General features: G+C 43.5%; 1 protein-coding gene across 1 annotated transcript; it reads left to right on the top strand.

The window, feature by feature from the left end:
• The first annotated feature begins 5,304 nt into the window (after positions 1–5,304).
• On the top strand, positions 5,305–15,618 carry LOC131688197 (putative mediator of RNA polymerase II transcription subunit 26). Its single transcript, XM_058972368.1, has 4 exons — positions 5,305–5,536; positions 14,119–14,627; positions 14,698–15,423; positions 15,466–15,618. The coding sequence occupies exons 1-4, from the start codon at positions 5,305–5,307 to the stop codon at positions 15,616–15,618; spliced, it is 1,620 nt and encodes a 539-aa protein (XP_058828351.1).
• Positions 15,619–16,467: the final 849 nt, after the last annotated feature.

Genomic DNA, 16,467 nt, shown 5'->3' with positions numbered 1-16,467 from the left:
ACTTTAACAATAAATATAAATTTTAGAATTAAACCGTATCCAGTTTGAGCCTTACACTGATGCTTAGTACACATTCTGTGGTGTTTTATTCTGTTTTAAAATTTTGATGGGTATGCACCACCGTTCTATTAGTTGTTTAATTTAAAACACGTTTAAAGCTGTGTTATTATGATTGACTACCAAGAATAGAGATTAACTTCACAATTTTTTGCAAACCAAACTGAAACTGCTCAAACATAACTCAATCAGCAAGCCCACCAAAATCTCCAACTAAACCCCAGCTTTGAGTAGGCACAAACCCAGTTCAGTCCGCTGGTGCTTTCGAAATACCTACAGAAGCGAGTTGTCAGATGCCTTAGTAATAAAAAAAAACTCATCGCATATATCCGAAATATGAAATGAAAATGCCAATAAGCTCATTACCCTACGTACCCAGAAACCGTCGAAAACATTTTGGCATGAGTATTCGCCTGTATCGTCAACCCAACGCACACACAAACATAAAAATAAATTCATTTGTCGCAACGAAAACGCCCAAGCAGCGCACACACGTCGCGGTGTTGAACTCAATCCAAATCCATCCTACCAACCCACTTTCCAAATCATCGTGTATACACGCAGACCCAGTTGATCGGGTTGGCCCCCGCCAAGGGCGCCAGCCTTAGGAGGTTGCTGAAATTTTCATTTGCTTTATAAACTTAGTGAGAATAAGCCATCAAATAAGTTAGAATAGGTTTACCATTTGCAGGCAAACAATATATTATTGTCAGTTGACACTCCTTGACTGACCAGATCGGTTGGTTATACTCGCACAAGGTTGTGGCACTCGACTCTCGTTAAAATGGAGGTTAACAGTGTAGAACAAAATTGAAAGGCACGGATTGTTCGTGATTTTTTTCCGATCCGAAAAGTTACTATTTGGTATATTTTCGAGAAAATATTATTTATAACAAAATGAAAAACAGGTGTTCCTTTTGCTCCCGCCAAGAATGCTACTGGAAAGCGTTGAAATCGTGCCATTTCCATGTACACACTTAACTATTATTACTATGTTTCAATTGCCGTAAGGTTCTACTGTATCGATTTTGTTGGCTATTTTCGGCAAATTTAAGTCTAAGAGAAACGAATATGAGCCTGCCTAGTCCTAGTTTTCCATTCTAAGTTTGTAACTGATTCGCTCTAGAATACCTATCCGTCTTTCACTTTTCATTGCTTTCGATTCTCTTAGTCTTAAATTTGCCGAAAATAGCCAACAAAATCGACTATTTTTTAAATATCGTACTGAAAAAAACAGTGGCACAAAATTGAGAATTCGCCAAGAACGCCGTATACGACTCGCACCTACAGCATTTCTATACTCGTGCATGCAAACAAAATTTCAAATCGCATAGCAGGCTGAAGAGCGCACGATAAACTTTGCACACAGCGAGGAAAATGGGTGCAAGTAGAACTGGCACCTGAAAAATTCGTACACGGCTTAACTGTGTACGGGTTAATGGTACTAGTGCCGAAAATCCATAACGTCTACTGCTTGGCATGCGAGTAACAAATGATTCAAACAGACCTGTATTTATAACCTTATTTATAACCTGAAAAAACTGCTGCACGAATGTGGCACAGGTATTAAATTATGACCAATATTTAAAGTAGGCGCCGTCATCTAGTAATGGCGGATTTATACGCGTACAAACTTCACATAGTTTTAACGAAACTAGGCAGAATAACACCTGGATAGTTCAGTTATACTTTTTAATGCCAAAAAAATGTTGTTACGTCATACGAACTACCAGTTTAAAATATGTATTACATTCTGCCTGACTATTGCTAACTTGACAATAAACCAAAGTAAGCCCGGCATTTGGCATTTTGCTTTGTGCGTTTCATCCCGCATATCGCTCGCTATCGCCGCAAAGACGTAGTTTCCCCTCAGTATCCTTTAGTTGCACTCGTAGTAGAGCACTGTGAACCCATCATGAGGTAAAGAGCTATTGCGGATTTTATTCAAATAATAAACGTTTGTCAGAACCTTTATTTCATACACCATCCAGATGATGCCGAATGCACGAAGATTAGCTTATGAAACCTGTACCGTATGCTCTAAACCGCCAGACCAGGGCATTATTTACCATTTTAGTAGATTTACTGCACCGCATGGACCGTTCATTTCACAAAATGGACACCTGTTTGTTGTTGTTTCTGCTCTACAACTTGATAAAACATGACGAATTCGTAATCATCGTGAGAGCAATAATGCGTATTTTGACAAAGTTGCAATATGAAGAGCATTGGTTGAAACACACTTTTTGCATTAAGATCACAAAACTATAAGTCAGGAGGTTGCGTTTCGACTTCGTCTGTACAAAATTTGGCACCAGACTGAGGCTAGTCCAAAATTGGAAACCATACTTGTGAACACACATGAACGATTTATGACTTTCAATGTACCTCGAGAAAAACTTGGCTCTAGAAGCTGTCAAAAAATGAGTCATTTTGGAAGCATGGACCGAGTTACTGATTCGTGATATTCTGCACAAGTGGTGCACATAGAACCTATCGATGTATGAGTTGGTCTAAATTGCGAAGTGAAAATGTTGAAATGAATGTTGCTCTTAGAAAAGCAAAAGCACAAAATAGAACAGATACAAGATTTCTTCAAAAAACTGTCCTAATTTTTGCACAACATACTCATCAGAGACTTATGTAAAATTTAATACAAGTTCACTGCCGGGCTCACAATTTTACAGTACTATATTAGAAGAGCAGGTTCTAGATGACGTTAGATCAATCGGGATGAAAAAAACCTATTTTAATCCACCTAGCGGTGCAATTGTGCCTTTCTCAATCATGAATCACGAGAATGTGTGCGTTGTTTATATTCATTAAAAACTTTTAAATGCATATATTACATTTTATTATTATACATCACATGACAACTATATACAGGAAAATAAATCATTATTCGAGATCTACAATTTTGAAAAAGAAAAAACAGCCACGGTAATATTGAACTGAAAAAAGGTGCGAAATCGGCAAAGTCCCAAAAAGCTGATTTTAAAAAAAAATTTCGAAATAACATAAAATCTCGACGTTTCATGCATTTTAAAGAGGTTTGTCATCAAAAATACGAATTCGATTTCTGAAATTTCATGGGGTCCCCCCTTTGAAAAAAAATTGAGTTCCGGCTTATATGGGAATTTCATATGTGACGTGACGATTTAGTCTATATTTCCGGACCCATATAAGCGATCCGTATGAAGTTTTATACACATCTGTGGGGATATTATAGCTATCATTTGGGACTAAGTTTGTGAAAATCGGCCCAACCATTTCCGGGAAACTGATGTGAGTTCGTAAATTTTGAAAGATGGCCGCTTTTCCCGGGCACTTCCGGAACCGTCTATGGTGGTCAATGTAGTCAACGAAAGTTTGTTTGGCCGTCGGTGACCTAGAACTGCAAAGTTAAGTTATTTGAGAGACATTTTAGCGAAATTTTTACCTTTTTTGCTTCCATCGGGGTATCGGTTTGAATCACAATTTGCTATGTGATCGCACGCCACAACCCGTAACTCCGGAACCGGAAGTCGGTTGGGGATAAAATTTAATAGCCATTTACGGGGACGCAACATCTTTCATTTGAGACTAAGTTAGGTTGATTCGGTCTAGCCACCTCCGAGAAACCGATGTGACTGTTAGTCTGAATTTGGATACTTCCGCCGGGGCTTCCGGAACCGATGATGGTGGCCAATGTGACCAAAGAGACTTTGAATGGCTGTTAATGACCTAGTACTACAAATCGAAGCAGTTGTGGTCACATTTTGGAAAATTTTTCACCATTATACATTCATTGCAGAATTTCTTAAAATCGACGTTTTCTGCGTGATCGTACTCATCACCCTGTAATTCCGGAACCGGAAGTCGGATCCATTAGAAATTCAATAGCAGCCTATGGGAACGTTGCACCTTTCATTTGGGACTAAGTTTGTAAAAATCGGTTCATCCATCTCTGAGAAAAGTGAGTGAGATTGTGTTCGCGTACACACACACAGACGCACATACACACACACATACATACACACACACATACATACACACACACAAACATTTGCCGAACTCGACGAACTGAATCGAATGGTATATGTCACTCGGCCCTCCGGGCCTCCGTTAAAAAGTCGGTTTTCAGAGCAATTGCAATACCTTTCTATTGAGAAAGGCAAAACCGTTTAAAAGTGTTGGTGTGGCAAGCAATTTGTTCATGTGACATTGAAAGTTCATCGGTCTTCACAATGAGCGCAATCAATGATGAAGACTTCAGGAACGAATATATTCGAATATGACTTTTATCTATGCGATATGTCTGCATTAGGAGAAAATTGTTTGAAATATAAAGGGCAAACATTGAACGTATCCATATGTTACTATGTTTCAATTACCGCAAGGTTCTACTGCATCGATTTTGTTGGCTATTTTCGGCAAATTTAAAACTAAGAGACAACGAAAGTAAACCGCTGTTTACCGCCGACGCCGATGATGATGAGTTATGTTCTATCAATGATCATGCGGTAGACTTGGGTGCAACGCCCAACTCCTACTTAGCAGAAGGCAAAGGACTCTTCACATTTCCTTTCGATCATGTCCATATGAGCCTGCCTAGTCCTAGTTTTCCGTTCTAAGTTTATAACTGATTCACTCTAGAATACCTATCCGTCTTTCAATTTCATTACTTTCGTTGTATCTTAGTCTTAAATTTGCCGAAAATGGCCAACAAAATCGATACAATTGAACGTATCCGTCAAAGAATATTGCAGTGTTTATTGATTATACATAAACTACAGAACTACTTCAATAATAATTTTTTTTCAGAAAACTTGCGTCCACTTTATAAAATGAACTCCTTAATTGTTATTGAGTTTTGAAGCAACTAAACTTGCATAAAGTAGCATCAATACTAGTTAGTCTTATGTTACTCCATTTACCATTTTCTAGGTCCAAGCTCTAAAACACGTGTCGTGTGACACTGGGAAAAAATATTCATGACATCATCACCGTCTGACTACCTGAGGTTAATGATCTTTATCTGGTAGTGGAACGTTTGTTCCACAATAAAATTGGTCAGAATATACTAAGACGAGACACAATGAAATACCAACGCGGAATACAGCAGAATCTTGTGCGTGTCCGATTAATACGTGATTTGTTCTAAATAGTTCAGATGCGGAACTACTGACCGGAGCACGCTTTTCCTTGATCTGTGAGACTTGGTGATGCGCTAGAACGATTCTCCGATATTAGTTACCTGCGCGAATCATGACAGGACGGTACAGAATTGTAGCTGCACTGATGTTGGCCACAGTCATCATCTGTGGCATCTACTCGCGGGAGCAAACACACATCGAAGACGACACGTTTGAGCTGGATGAATCGCAGCAAGAGCGCACGAAAGATTCTATTTGCACAACGCACTGCGAAGATTGCGGATGTTTGGGAGCCTTCGTGGAGGAAGAGAACCAGTGCATTTGCACGTGCAGTAACGATGACGGTATGTTGTGTGGATAGATTTAATTTCGTTATACAAACGTTCGGAATAACTGGGGCAAAAATTGGTCGAAGGCACTCCAGATGGCAGAATTTTTTACGAAAATGGGTTGCGATCCTCCAAGTAACGTAGTTGGAAAAGTATGTGCTCAAATTATATTTGTAAGGCAACTAGATTAAACAAACCATACAGGTACTTTCTAGATCGAGATGCTTTTGTGATAGCTCTAGTAGAATCGATAATATTTGATTGGAAATGGAATTCACTTTTCTACATCGTCTGGTCAGAATTAGATTTTGTGAGCTTTTTGCGCAAATTGGTTTTATCCGATTTTCTCCTTATTGAAGGAAAATTGGCTTTCGAACGAATTATTCTCCTTAGGGAAATATATAGTAAAGAGTATTTGATACTGATTTTCACAAACTTAGTTTCATCTGAAACGTATAACGCTTCCATAGGCTGCTATTGAATTTTTAGTCGATCCGACTTCCGGTTCCGGAGTTACGAGTTGAAGAGTGCGGTCACAGAGCAAATTCCCATATAAACTGATACAACCATGATATCCAAATAACGTAAAACATATTTAAACACACAGAAGACAAAGACAAACAAACGTAGATTGTTTTTCCTGTGAAGAAGACACTATAAATTGTCGAAACGTCGGATAACATAAACATACATTGTTTGTGCTGCAGTACATGCCTCAAATAGCCGAAAATCCATTGAAAAAAACTGTTTTAATCCACCTAGTGGTGCAATTGTGCCTTTCTCATTTATCCAAACTACGATTCCATGGCTGGTTATATTTAATATAATTGTGGAAATGTCTATTAAATATTCAGTGCGATTTACACATCAGTAAAATGAATCGACAGCTATGAATTTGAGTCGCTTTATGTCGACGCTGAAACACTTGAAACCAGCGGCGAATCCAGGAGGAGGGTGCGGGGAAAATTTTAAATCAGTTTCTTAACTCAAAATCATTTCAAAATATATTTTGCACTGGTTTTTCAGACCCACTAGGAAAATTTATTCTAGAGGAATTAGAAAATTTTATTCGCGTAGAGGAGACTTGATGAGGGAAGGACAATTTAGGGAAGGGTGGTGAGTGATGTGGGGGGGAGGGCCTCACCGTATCCCCCTAACTACGACCCTGTTAAAATACAGAAAACCAAAAGTAAGTAAAAAAAAAATTGGCCGGGATTATGTTGACGATGTTCAGAGTGATTGCATAACCTTTCTATAGGAGAAAGGCAAAAATGTGTCCGTACTCTTAAACCCGTAACTTCGGAATTGGAACTCAGAATTTAATGACATTCAACAGCAGCCTATGGGAACGTTGTACCTTTCATTTGAGACTAAGTTTGATGAAATCGGTTCAGCAATCTCCGAGTAACCGATGTGCGTATTTTTGGTCACATACATACATACATACATACATACATACATACATACATACATACATACATACATACATACACACTAGACTGGTTCAATTTTTGACTTTTAGCTCCACCAGGCTTTTCTGATTCCTTTTATGGTCCTTAGTAATTGTGCAAATTTTGGTACCGATTGGTTGTGTCTGTGGACCCTCCAAAAATTTCAAATTTTATATGAAAAATCAGTTAACATTGAAAATAAATTCTTAAATAATCACCTCATCATTCAATTAATTAGAACACTATATATTTCTAAAGGTATTCTTCTACTGAACACATTCGAGGAACATTGCAAGTTTATGAAAAATCGCTGAGAAAAGTTATTCACTAAAGAAGCAGTATGACTTCAAAACAAGTGGGTTAACCATAGCAACCCTGTTTGAATAGCCGTATCTGCCATACGCGAGCGGTGGGTGGCAAGTCTAGTTTACACTGGTATAACGATGTAGCTATTCAAACAGGGTTGCTATGGTTACTAATAAAATCCACTTGTTTTGAAGTCATACTGCTTCTTTTGTTAATAACTTTTCTCAGCGAATTTTCATAAACTTGCAATGTTCCCCGAATGTGGTCAGTAGAAGAATACCTTTAGAAATATATAGTGTTCTGATTAATTGAATGATGAGGTGATTTTTTAAGAATTTATTTTCAATGTTAACCGATTTTCCATACAAACTTCCATATAGACTTTGAAATTTTTTGAAAGAGTCCGTAGACACAACCAATCGGTACCAAAATTTGCACAATTACTAAGGACCATAAAAGGAATCAGAAAAGCCAGGTGGAGCTAAAAGTCAAAAATTGAACCAGTCTAATACACACACATACATACGGGGGCAGCAGGGACAGGAAGGACAGGAGTATAGGGGATAGATCCCAATAATCTAAGATCTTAGCAATTAAAGCACTCTAGCCCAACCGGAGTGCCAACCGGAACATCAGGATCGACGCCAGTAACATCCTGATTATGGCATACGGGCCATGGCGAGCATCAACGGACAGGACACGGATCACGAATACGATGGCGACTTTGGGCTGACAGGCGTGCTGTTCTACTCCCTGAGTAAGGAAGGATGACACCGACATGAAATGGCGAGTGGACTAACAGGCTGCCTCCTTCCCAACAAAACCCTGGCAGATCTCCGAGTACGTTCGAAACTCGTCATCATTTGGTTGGTGTTACTAGGTTCGGTTGTATCCCCATGAAGGATAGTGTCAACCCTTGCATGACCTCACTGCTGCTTTTTGGCAGCATAGATAATCACGGGATCGCGAGAGGCGACTATGTGCAGCGAGTGGAGATAGCGGCCCGGAGTTGGGACCCAATAAAATAGAGAAACAACAAGCAACTAATATAAATGGAGCAGGCACGGTGAATCCGTTTGCCAGAGGTGGGTTGGTGAGGTCACCACCACCAATAGTAGCTGAAGTCATTCAGCAAGAGCAGGAAGAGGAGAAGCCGAAGCAACAGCAACAGCAGCATCAAAAACAGCCAGAGCAGAGCGGAACCCCACAAACGCCAAAAGTAGTGGCAGCGAAGCACTTGGTGGAGGAGCTCCACAAGTTCGTGGGCACGAGAAACAATGTCTATAAAGACATTAAGGAGATGGTCATCAAAATCCGGAAGGCGCTACTGTCTGCCGCGAAAAAGTATGATACGGCAACGCAGAGGGCGGATGCAGCTGAGCGAGCATTGGCGTCGGCTAAGGTCACTATCCTCCTAGCCCCTCTGAAACAGGGTAAGAAGAGACAGATTGGAGTTAAGAACACGTCAGTTCCCATAACTCCAGAGAGGACAAGATCCTCGCCAGAAGACGAAAGACCAGGCGGGTGAAAGAGGTAGACGATCGAGGACGCTGTTGCTGCCGAAGGAGGAGCGAAAAGGGGAGCAGAAGAGGAAATCAGAACCCTCGGCTCGTCAGAAGGCGCCTAAGGGAGAAGCCGTGATCGTCAAAGCAAATGACGAGACTACGTATGCAGCACTGCTCAAAAAGGTCAGAGAGGACCCGGAGCTGAAAGATTTGGGGGAAAACTTGTCAAGAGTCAGGCGTACCCAAAAAAATTAGATGCTCCTCGAGCTGAAGACGAATTCTACGACTAGTAGCTCTGCCTTGCGGGAGACTATTACTAAATCAATGGGTAGAAAGGCAGAAGTTAAAGCCTTAAGCCCGGAGATGGTAATTGTGTGCAAGGACCTTGATGAAATAACAACGGAAGACGAGAGGTGCAATGAAGCAGCAGTGCAAACTGGGCGAGGTGCACATGACGATCCGGTTAAGTAAGGGATACGGAGGAACGCAGACAGCGATGATTCGTTTACCGGTAATTGCTGAAGACAAGGCGCTGGAGGTAGGTAAAGTTACAGTTGGATGGTCGAGATGCCTACTGAGAGCCGCCCCACGAGTAAATAAACAAGCGGAGAAATGCTTCAAATGTTTAGGCTTAGGGTATTTAGCAGGGGCTTGCAAAGGCCCGAACACATCCGGGATGTGCTGGAAATGCGGAGAGACAGGCCATCTTGCGAGAGACTGCACGCATAGGCCGACGTGCTTGCTTTGCACCCCAGCGGAAGAAAACGACCATCAGACGGGTGGCTTTAAATGCCCAGCCTACAAGAAGGCGACTGCAGGCCAACGGTGATGGAGATGACCCAGATAAACCTGAATCACTGTGATACCGCACAGCAACTGTTGTGGCAGTCTACTACAGAAACTATGTGCGATGTCGCTTTGATTGCAGAGCCTTATCAAGTCCCCCCTAATAACGGTAACTGGGTGGCGGGTAGATCAAGAACCGCTGTGATACAAGTAATGGGAAGATTCCCCATCCAAGAAGTGGTAGAACGTTCATAAGAGGGTTTCGGGATAGCCAAAATCAACGGCATCTTCGTATGTAGCTGCTACGCTCCCCCAAGGTGGACAGTAGAGCGGTTCAGCCTAATGCTGGAGCAGTTAACCGAGCAGTTGATCGATCGGAAGCCTGGGCTGTAGTAACCAACACAAGGGGGTGTATCCTGCAGGAAGCTCTAGCGAAGTTAGACGTACGATTGTGCAATGAAGGTTCTGTTAGCACATTTCGGAGAGACGGGAGGAAGTCTATCATCGACGTCACATTCTGTAGTCCCTCATTGACGGCGAACATGGATTGGAGACTATGCGAAACGTATACGCATAGTGACCACCAGGTGATTCGCTACCGTATTGGTCAACGGAACTCCGCGGCAGTACAGAGAAGGATGACCGGCGAACGAAAGTGGAAGACGAAAGCCTTCAACAAAGACCTCTTTGTTGAGGCACTTCGGCCGAACGGCGGGACCGAGAACGTGAATGCGGCTGACCTGACAAGAAGGATTGTGGCGGCTTGTGACGCCATAATGCCGCAAAAACTGGAACCACGCAACAAACGGCGTCCAGCTTACTGGTGCAACGAGATGCTTAGTACGATACGCGCAGCTTGTCTCAGAGCCAGAAGGCGGGCTCAAAGAGCACGGTCGGAACCAGATAGAGAACAGCGTAAGGCAGCGTTTCGGAAAGCTAGGGCCGCTTTAAAACGGGAGATCAGTCTTAGCAAGTCAGAGTGCCACAAGGAGCTATGTCGAGAAGTAGACGCCAATCCCTGGGGTGACGCATACCGAGTCGTGATGGCGAAAATGAAGGGCCCCGGCGACGCCAGCCGAAATGTGTGCGAGCAAACTGAAGATAATCGTCGAGGGTCTTTTCCCGAAGCACAATCCAACTATATGGCCACCGACACCGTACGGCGAAGAAGAAGGATCAAACACGGATCGGCAAGTGACTAACGACGAGCTAGCAGAAGCATCGAAGCGCCTAAAATCAAAGAAAGCCCCTGGTCCGGATGGAATACCAAACGTGGTACTGAAAGCTGCGATCCTGGCATATCCGGACATGTTCAGGATAGTGCTGCAGAAGTGCCTAAATGAAGGCAACTTCCCCGAAATGTGGAAGGCCCAGAAGCTGGTGTTGCTGCCAAAGCCAGGGAAGCCACCTGTCGATCCGGCCTCGTACCGGCCCATATGCCTGCTGGATACACTCGGAAAACTCCTGGAAAGGATCATTCTTAACAGGTTGACGAAATTCACGGAAGGTGAACGGGGACTGTTCAAGATGCAGTTCGGTTTCCGCTAAGGAGCATCGACAGGGGATGCAATTCGGACAGTGCTCGAGAGTGCTGAGAAGTTATCTAAACAGAAGCGAAGAGGAGATCGATTCTGCGCTGTGGTCACGATAGATGTTAAGAACGCGTTCAACAGTGCCAGCTGGGAAGCCATCGCTACAGCGCTGCATAGGATGAGGGTTCCCGACTATCTATGCCAGATCCTGAAGAGCTACTTTCAGAGCAGAGTGCTGCTGTACGAGACGAGCGAAGGGCAGAAGTCATTGCGTGTCACAGCGGGCGTTCCTCAGGGCTCCATTCTCGGTCCAACTCTTTGGAACGGGATGTACGATGGGGTCTTAACGCTGCAGCTGCCTAGGAAAGTTAAAATCGTGGGTTTCGCGGACAACGTGTCACTACCGGTGATGGGTGAGACACTTGAAGAAGTTGAGGTGTCGGTGACGGAGACAATAGACACGATCGAGAGCTGGATGAACGGGGTCAAGCTGCAAATAGCTCACCACAAGACGGAGGTGTTGTTGATTAGTAACTGCAAAACGGTTCAACGGATGCAGGTCGACATCGGAGGACACGTGATTGCATCGAAGCGTGCATTGAAGCAATTGGGAGTTATAATCGACGACCGGTTGAGCTTCAACGACCACGTTGATTACGCCTGTGAAAAGTCGGCAAAGGCAACGAACGAAATAGCGAGAATCATGCCAAACGTCGGCGGCCAGAGAAGCAGCACGAGACGTCTGCTATCTACTGTTTCGTCATCGATACTCCGATATGGGGTTCCTGCCTGGAGTGCTGCGCTGAAAACCAAGCGAAACCGTGAAAAGCTAAACAGGACATTCCGGCTGATGGCCGTACGAGTCGCGAGTGCCTACAGAACAATATCGTCGGAGGCAGTATGCGTTATCGCCGGGATGATCCCCATCTGTATCAACCTGGCGGAGGACGTGGAATGCTATCAGCGGAGAAATGCACGTAACGCTAAGAGACTGGTCCGAGCGGACTCGTTGGCTAAATGGCTACAGGAGTGGGATAACGCGGAGAAAGGAAGGTGGACCCATCGACTCATCCCAAATGTGTCGGCCTGGGTACATAGGAAGCATGGAGAGGTGAACTTCCATTTGACGCAGTTTTTGTCCGGGCACGGAGGTTTCCGGAAGTACTTGCATAGGTTTGGACATTCTTCGTCACCCCTCTGCCCAGAGTGTGCAACTGTGCAGGAGACACCGGAACACGTGGTCTTCGAATGCCCTAGGTTCGAAGAAGCTCGTAGGGGTATATATCGTCGAAGAGATGTGCCATGACGAACATACCTGGGACGCTGTCAACAGAGTGGCCTCGAGCATACTCTCCGAGCTGCAGAGGATGTGGCGAAAAAGCCAACAAGAAGCCACAAATTGGGTTTCGAGAGAAATTCCGCCGCCGGGGAACTCTCCGACTGTGTAGACTAGGTCCACCGCTGGGGACCAGTTGAGTAGTACGCGACGTAGCACCGAGTTTGGTTGTCGGGGCGCCTGTGAACCGGACGTCAAGCTTCACCGGAATCGCCGAACCGATCTCGGCACCCTACCGGGTAGCTCGTGAGTAGGCTAGATCCACCGCCGGGGATTAGACCGAGTAAACCGCGTCGTAGAGCTAGCAGTGGGTCGTTGGGGCGCTGGTGAACCGGAAGTTACGCTCCACCCGTAATCGCCGGATAGACCTCAGCACCTACTGGATGGCCCGTTGAGTAGGCTAGATCCACCACCGGGGACTAGATTGAGTAGATCGGGACGACGCGGAGAGCTAAATGGCTCACAAAAACGAGCATCGGTATCAGGATAAATCTACCGCTCGGTTGCAGGAGAACAGGAGTTTTGGGATTTTACTTGATCTGCTGAACTTCTATCGTGATCACCGCAAGCCTCTTAAATAAAAATGGGTTTCGGGAAAAAGGCCATAACTCCATCAACTTCCAATATTTTTTCATGCCTGCCTTTTACACTGAAAAATTAACTATCAAAAAATAATAACTTTGTTGTAATAAATTCATTGCAACATACTTTTAAAAAAATCTTTCCTCAATTTTTTCTCTCAAAAAGGTATGTAACCCCTTAATGTCTGATTTTGTTTTGTATGTGTGGTACCATACCAGTTTCCATGAACTTTATTTTTTTGTTAAAATAATGGTTGGGCTTAACTGTATAATATGTTAGGAAGAATTATAGAATAAAATATGAGTAATTCCTTTAGTATAAAAATTTAGTTTAAAATGTCACCGCATAGAGGGTGCTAACACAAATTTTATTGTCAAAAGATGGCTCATACCATGTACTAAAATTCTTCCAAACATATGTATTCAGCTAACCCAACCTTTTTACGCACAAAAATAAAGTTCGTGAGAATCAATTCCTAATTTACTATCATGTGCTGGCCCCATACAAAATAGACTCAAGCTCTCCCAATGAAGTTGGATTGATTTTCAGTCTTCAACAAAATTGTAGGATTTTTTTCTTATTTTCACTTATAGTGATAAACTGATGTGCACACTTAGCGGTGAAAATGTGGGCTGATGGAGTTTCTCCATGTAAATCGTCAAAAACCCCCATAAAAATTTCAAACACGTTGGTTCGGTAGCTAGACTTGTCCAATTTGCTCCAAATTTTTAGCAAAGACTCTTGGTGGGACTAGAAATCGACGCAGAGGTTGTCTAATGGGAGTCATTTTCTCTTGTCACGTGCCAGGTCACTTTTTTGTGTGATTGGATTGTAATGTCATTTGTCATATCTCTACATGCTTCGTCTCCCTTCTTCTCTTCATTCCTAGTTGCAAAATTATGATACCCCGGCAAAGGCACAAATCTCCATACTACGTGGAGAACGTTCCGAATAAGTTAAATTGTTTTGATATTAGATTCGTGGAGAATATTTTTATTCAAAACTATAAAAACTATTCACGTTAATTAATTCCAAACATAAATTCATAAAATATCAATGTCATAATCTTATATTTATTGTGTTTAACATTATTTTTCAGGACAAAAATGCTTACTGAACCTTCAACGAACAAACGGAAGCTTGAGTTACACTCTGAAGACAGAGAGCTCCACTGAAATGGCCACACATACGGCACACATGCGCGTACGTCGACAAAGTTCATTGTGTCAGATAATACGAGCTTGGCGTGCTACACGCCGCGCTTCGAGAGCAACGGCGAGGGCTAGCCGTAAAGCCAGTCGTCGTGCGCGACGTTCAACGACGACTACGACAGTTGTCACTCCCACACATACTGCTTCTACGACGACTACTGCCGGAACGTCAACAACACCGGCAGCTACAACGTCGACGACTGCAGCACATACTACAACCACTGCCGCCGGAACAACAACGACAACGACAGGTGCAACAACGACAAATGCAGCAGATACTACAACGACCACCGCCGGAACATCAACGACAACGGCAGCTACGACAACAACGACGGCAGCAGGCACAACATCCACCACATCAGGTACAACAACTACCGCCGACACAACAACGACGACTGTAGGAGACACCTCAACGACTACAGCGAGCACGACTACGACTAGTGCCGGTACAACATCAACAACGGCAGATACAACAACAACTCCAACTGATACAACATCGACGACAGAAGGTGCGACATCGACTACGACCGCAACAACGTCGACTGATGGCTCAACAACAACATCAGGAACAACAACTACCGGCGACACAACAACAACCACAGCTGCTACTACAACAACGACCACAGCTGCTACAACAACAACGACTTCTGCAGGAGACACCTCGACGACTACAGCGAGCACGACTACGACTAGTGCCGGTACAACACCAACAACGGCAGATACAACAACAACTCCAACTGATACAACAACGACGACAGAAGGTGCGACATCGACTACGACCGCAACAACGTCGACTGATGGCTCAACAACAACAACAGGAACAACAACTACCGGCGACACAACAACGACCACGGCAGCTACAACAACGACTACTGCAGGAGACACCTCAACGACTACTGCAGAGACGACTACGACTAGTGCTGGTACAACATCAACAACGGCAGATACAACAACAACTCCAACTGATACAACAACGACGACAGAAGGTGCGACATCGACTACGACCGCAACAACGTCGACTGATGGCTCAACAACAACAACATCAGGAACAACAACTACCGGCGACACAACAACAACCACGGCAGCTACAACGACAACGACTACTGCAGGAGACACCACAACGATTATGGCGGACACGACAGTTACCACAGTGGCAACGACATCGACTACAGTCGAATCAACTACGACAGATGGCTTAACATCCACTACATCAGACACAACAACAACTACAGTAGGAACAACAAGCACTACAGCCGAAACAACGACGTCAGGTGACTCAACAACCACAACATCAAGCACATCATCGACTACCGCCGGTACATCATCTTCTGCGACAGATACGACTACCACTGCAGCAGTCACAACTACCACTACTGCAAGATCAGTAATGACTACTGCAAGCACAACAACGACAATGGCCGATACAACTACTGCTGGTTCCACAACCACTACAGAAAGCACGACTACCACTTCCTCCGATACTACGACAACGGCCCGTTGTTGTCCCTGTGAAACAGGTTAAACAACCGGAACCCCTGATAAAAAGGACTACAATCGGCACGGCCACAACAACGGCAATCGCAACCTAGACTTTGGTTAATGACAGTGGATACAAATATGCCAACACGTTTAAAACTATTAGAATATCTGTAACAAAGAAAATAAGATAAAATCTATTTTGTGCCATTTCAGGAAATGCTTAATCACTAATCACCAACACTGATGCCACAAACATCTAGCTCTTCCGGATCTACTATATCTTTAGAATTGAATGTTACATTTTTTGTTAAGTGGGTTGTGCAATGGAAAAATTAGTTTCTTCGGATAAGAATGGTTATACAATTAATCCGAAATTCCATGTATTCGTAGCTCGAAGGGCCGAGCCTTGTGCATTACTGATTAAGTTCGTTAATCAGAGACTAAGTGCGTTTGCACAAGTTGTATAACCCTTGTGTACTTACTTGACACATGTTTTGTGGAGTAGGCTAGATTACTTAGCATAAGTAGGACACGAGACTTCTTCTAACTGCAAACTCACGTGTTGTTTCGTAGTCTACTTTGTCCCCGATTCTGTCTCAAAACATTTAGTACCTTTCAAACCATATTAGCTTGCTCCCGAATTTATCGCAATAACCTCCCTTGCGTTCTTTGAGCCCAAAACTGCTCCGAATTTTTTTCTTCTACAATAACATTGTACATCATCCATTGAAACCTTTACCATTCAGCTTTCCTAACAT

This window comes from Topomyia yanbarensis, chromosome 3, assembly GCF_030247195.1.
Source record: "Topomyia yanbarensis strain Yona2022 chromosome 3, ASM3024719v1, whole genome shotgun sequence".
NCBI lineage: Eukaryota > Metazoa > Arthropoda > Insecta > Diptera > Culicidae > Topomyia > Topomyia yanbarensis.
This window is presented reverse-complemented; position numbering and strand designations above follow the sequence as displayed.

Bases quoted from the DNA above. Each gene is read 5' to 3' on its own strand.
- LOC131688197 (XM_058972368.1), top strand. From the start codon at position 5,305: ATGACAGGACGGTACAGAATTGTAGCTGCACTGATGTTGGCCACAGTC. The intron at 5,537-14,118 runs GTATGTTGTGTG...ATTATTTTTCAG, and splicing joins CACGTGCAGTAACGATGACG to GACAAAAATGCTTACTGAAC. The intron at 15,424-15,465 runs GCTTAACATCCA...CAACTACAGTAG, and splicing joins CGAATCAACTACGACAGATG to GAACAACAAGCACTACAGCC.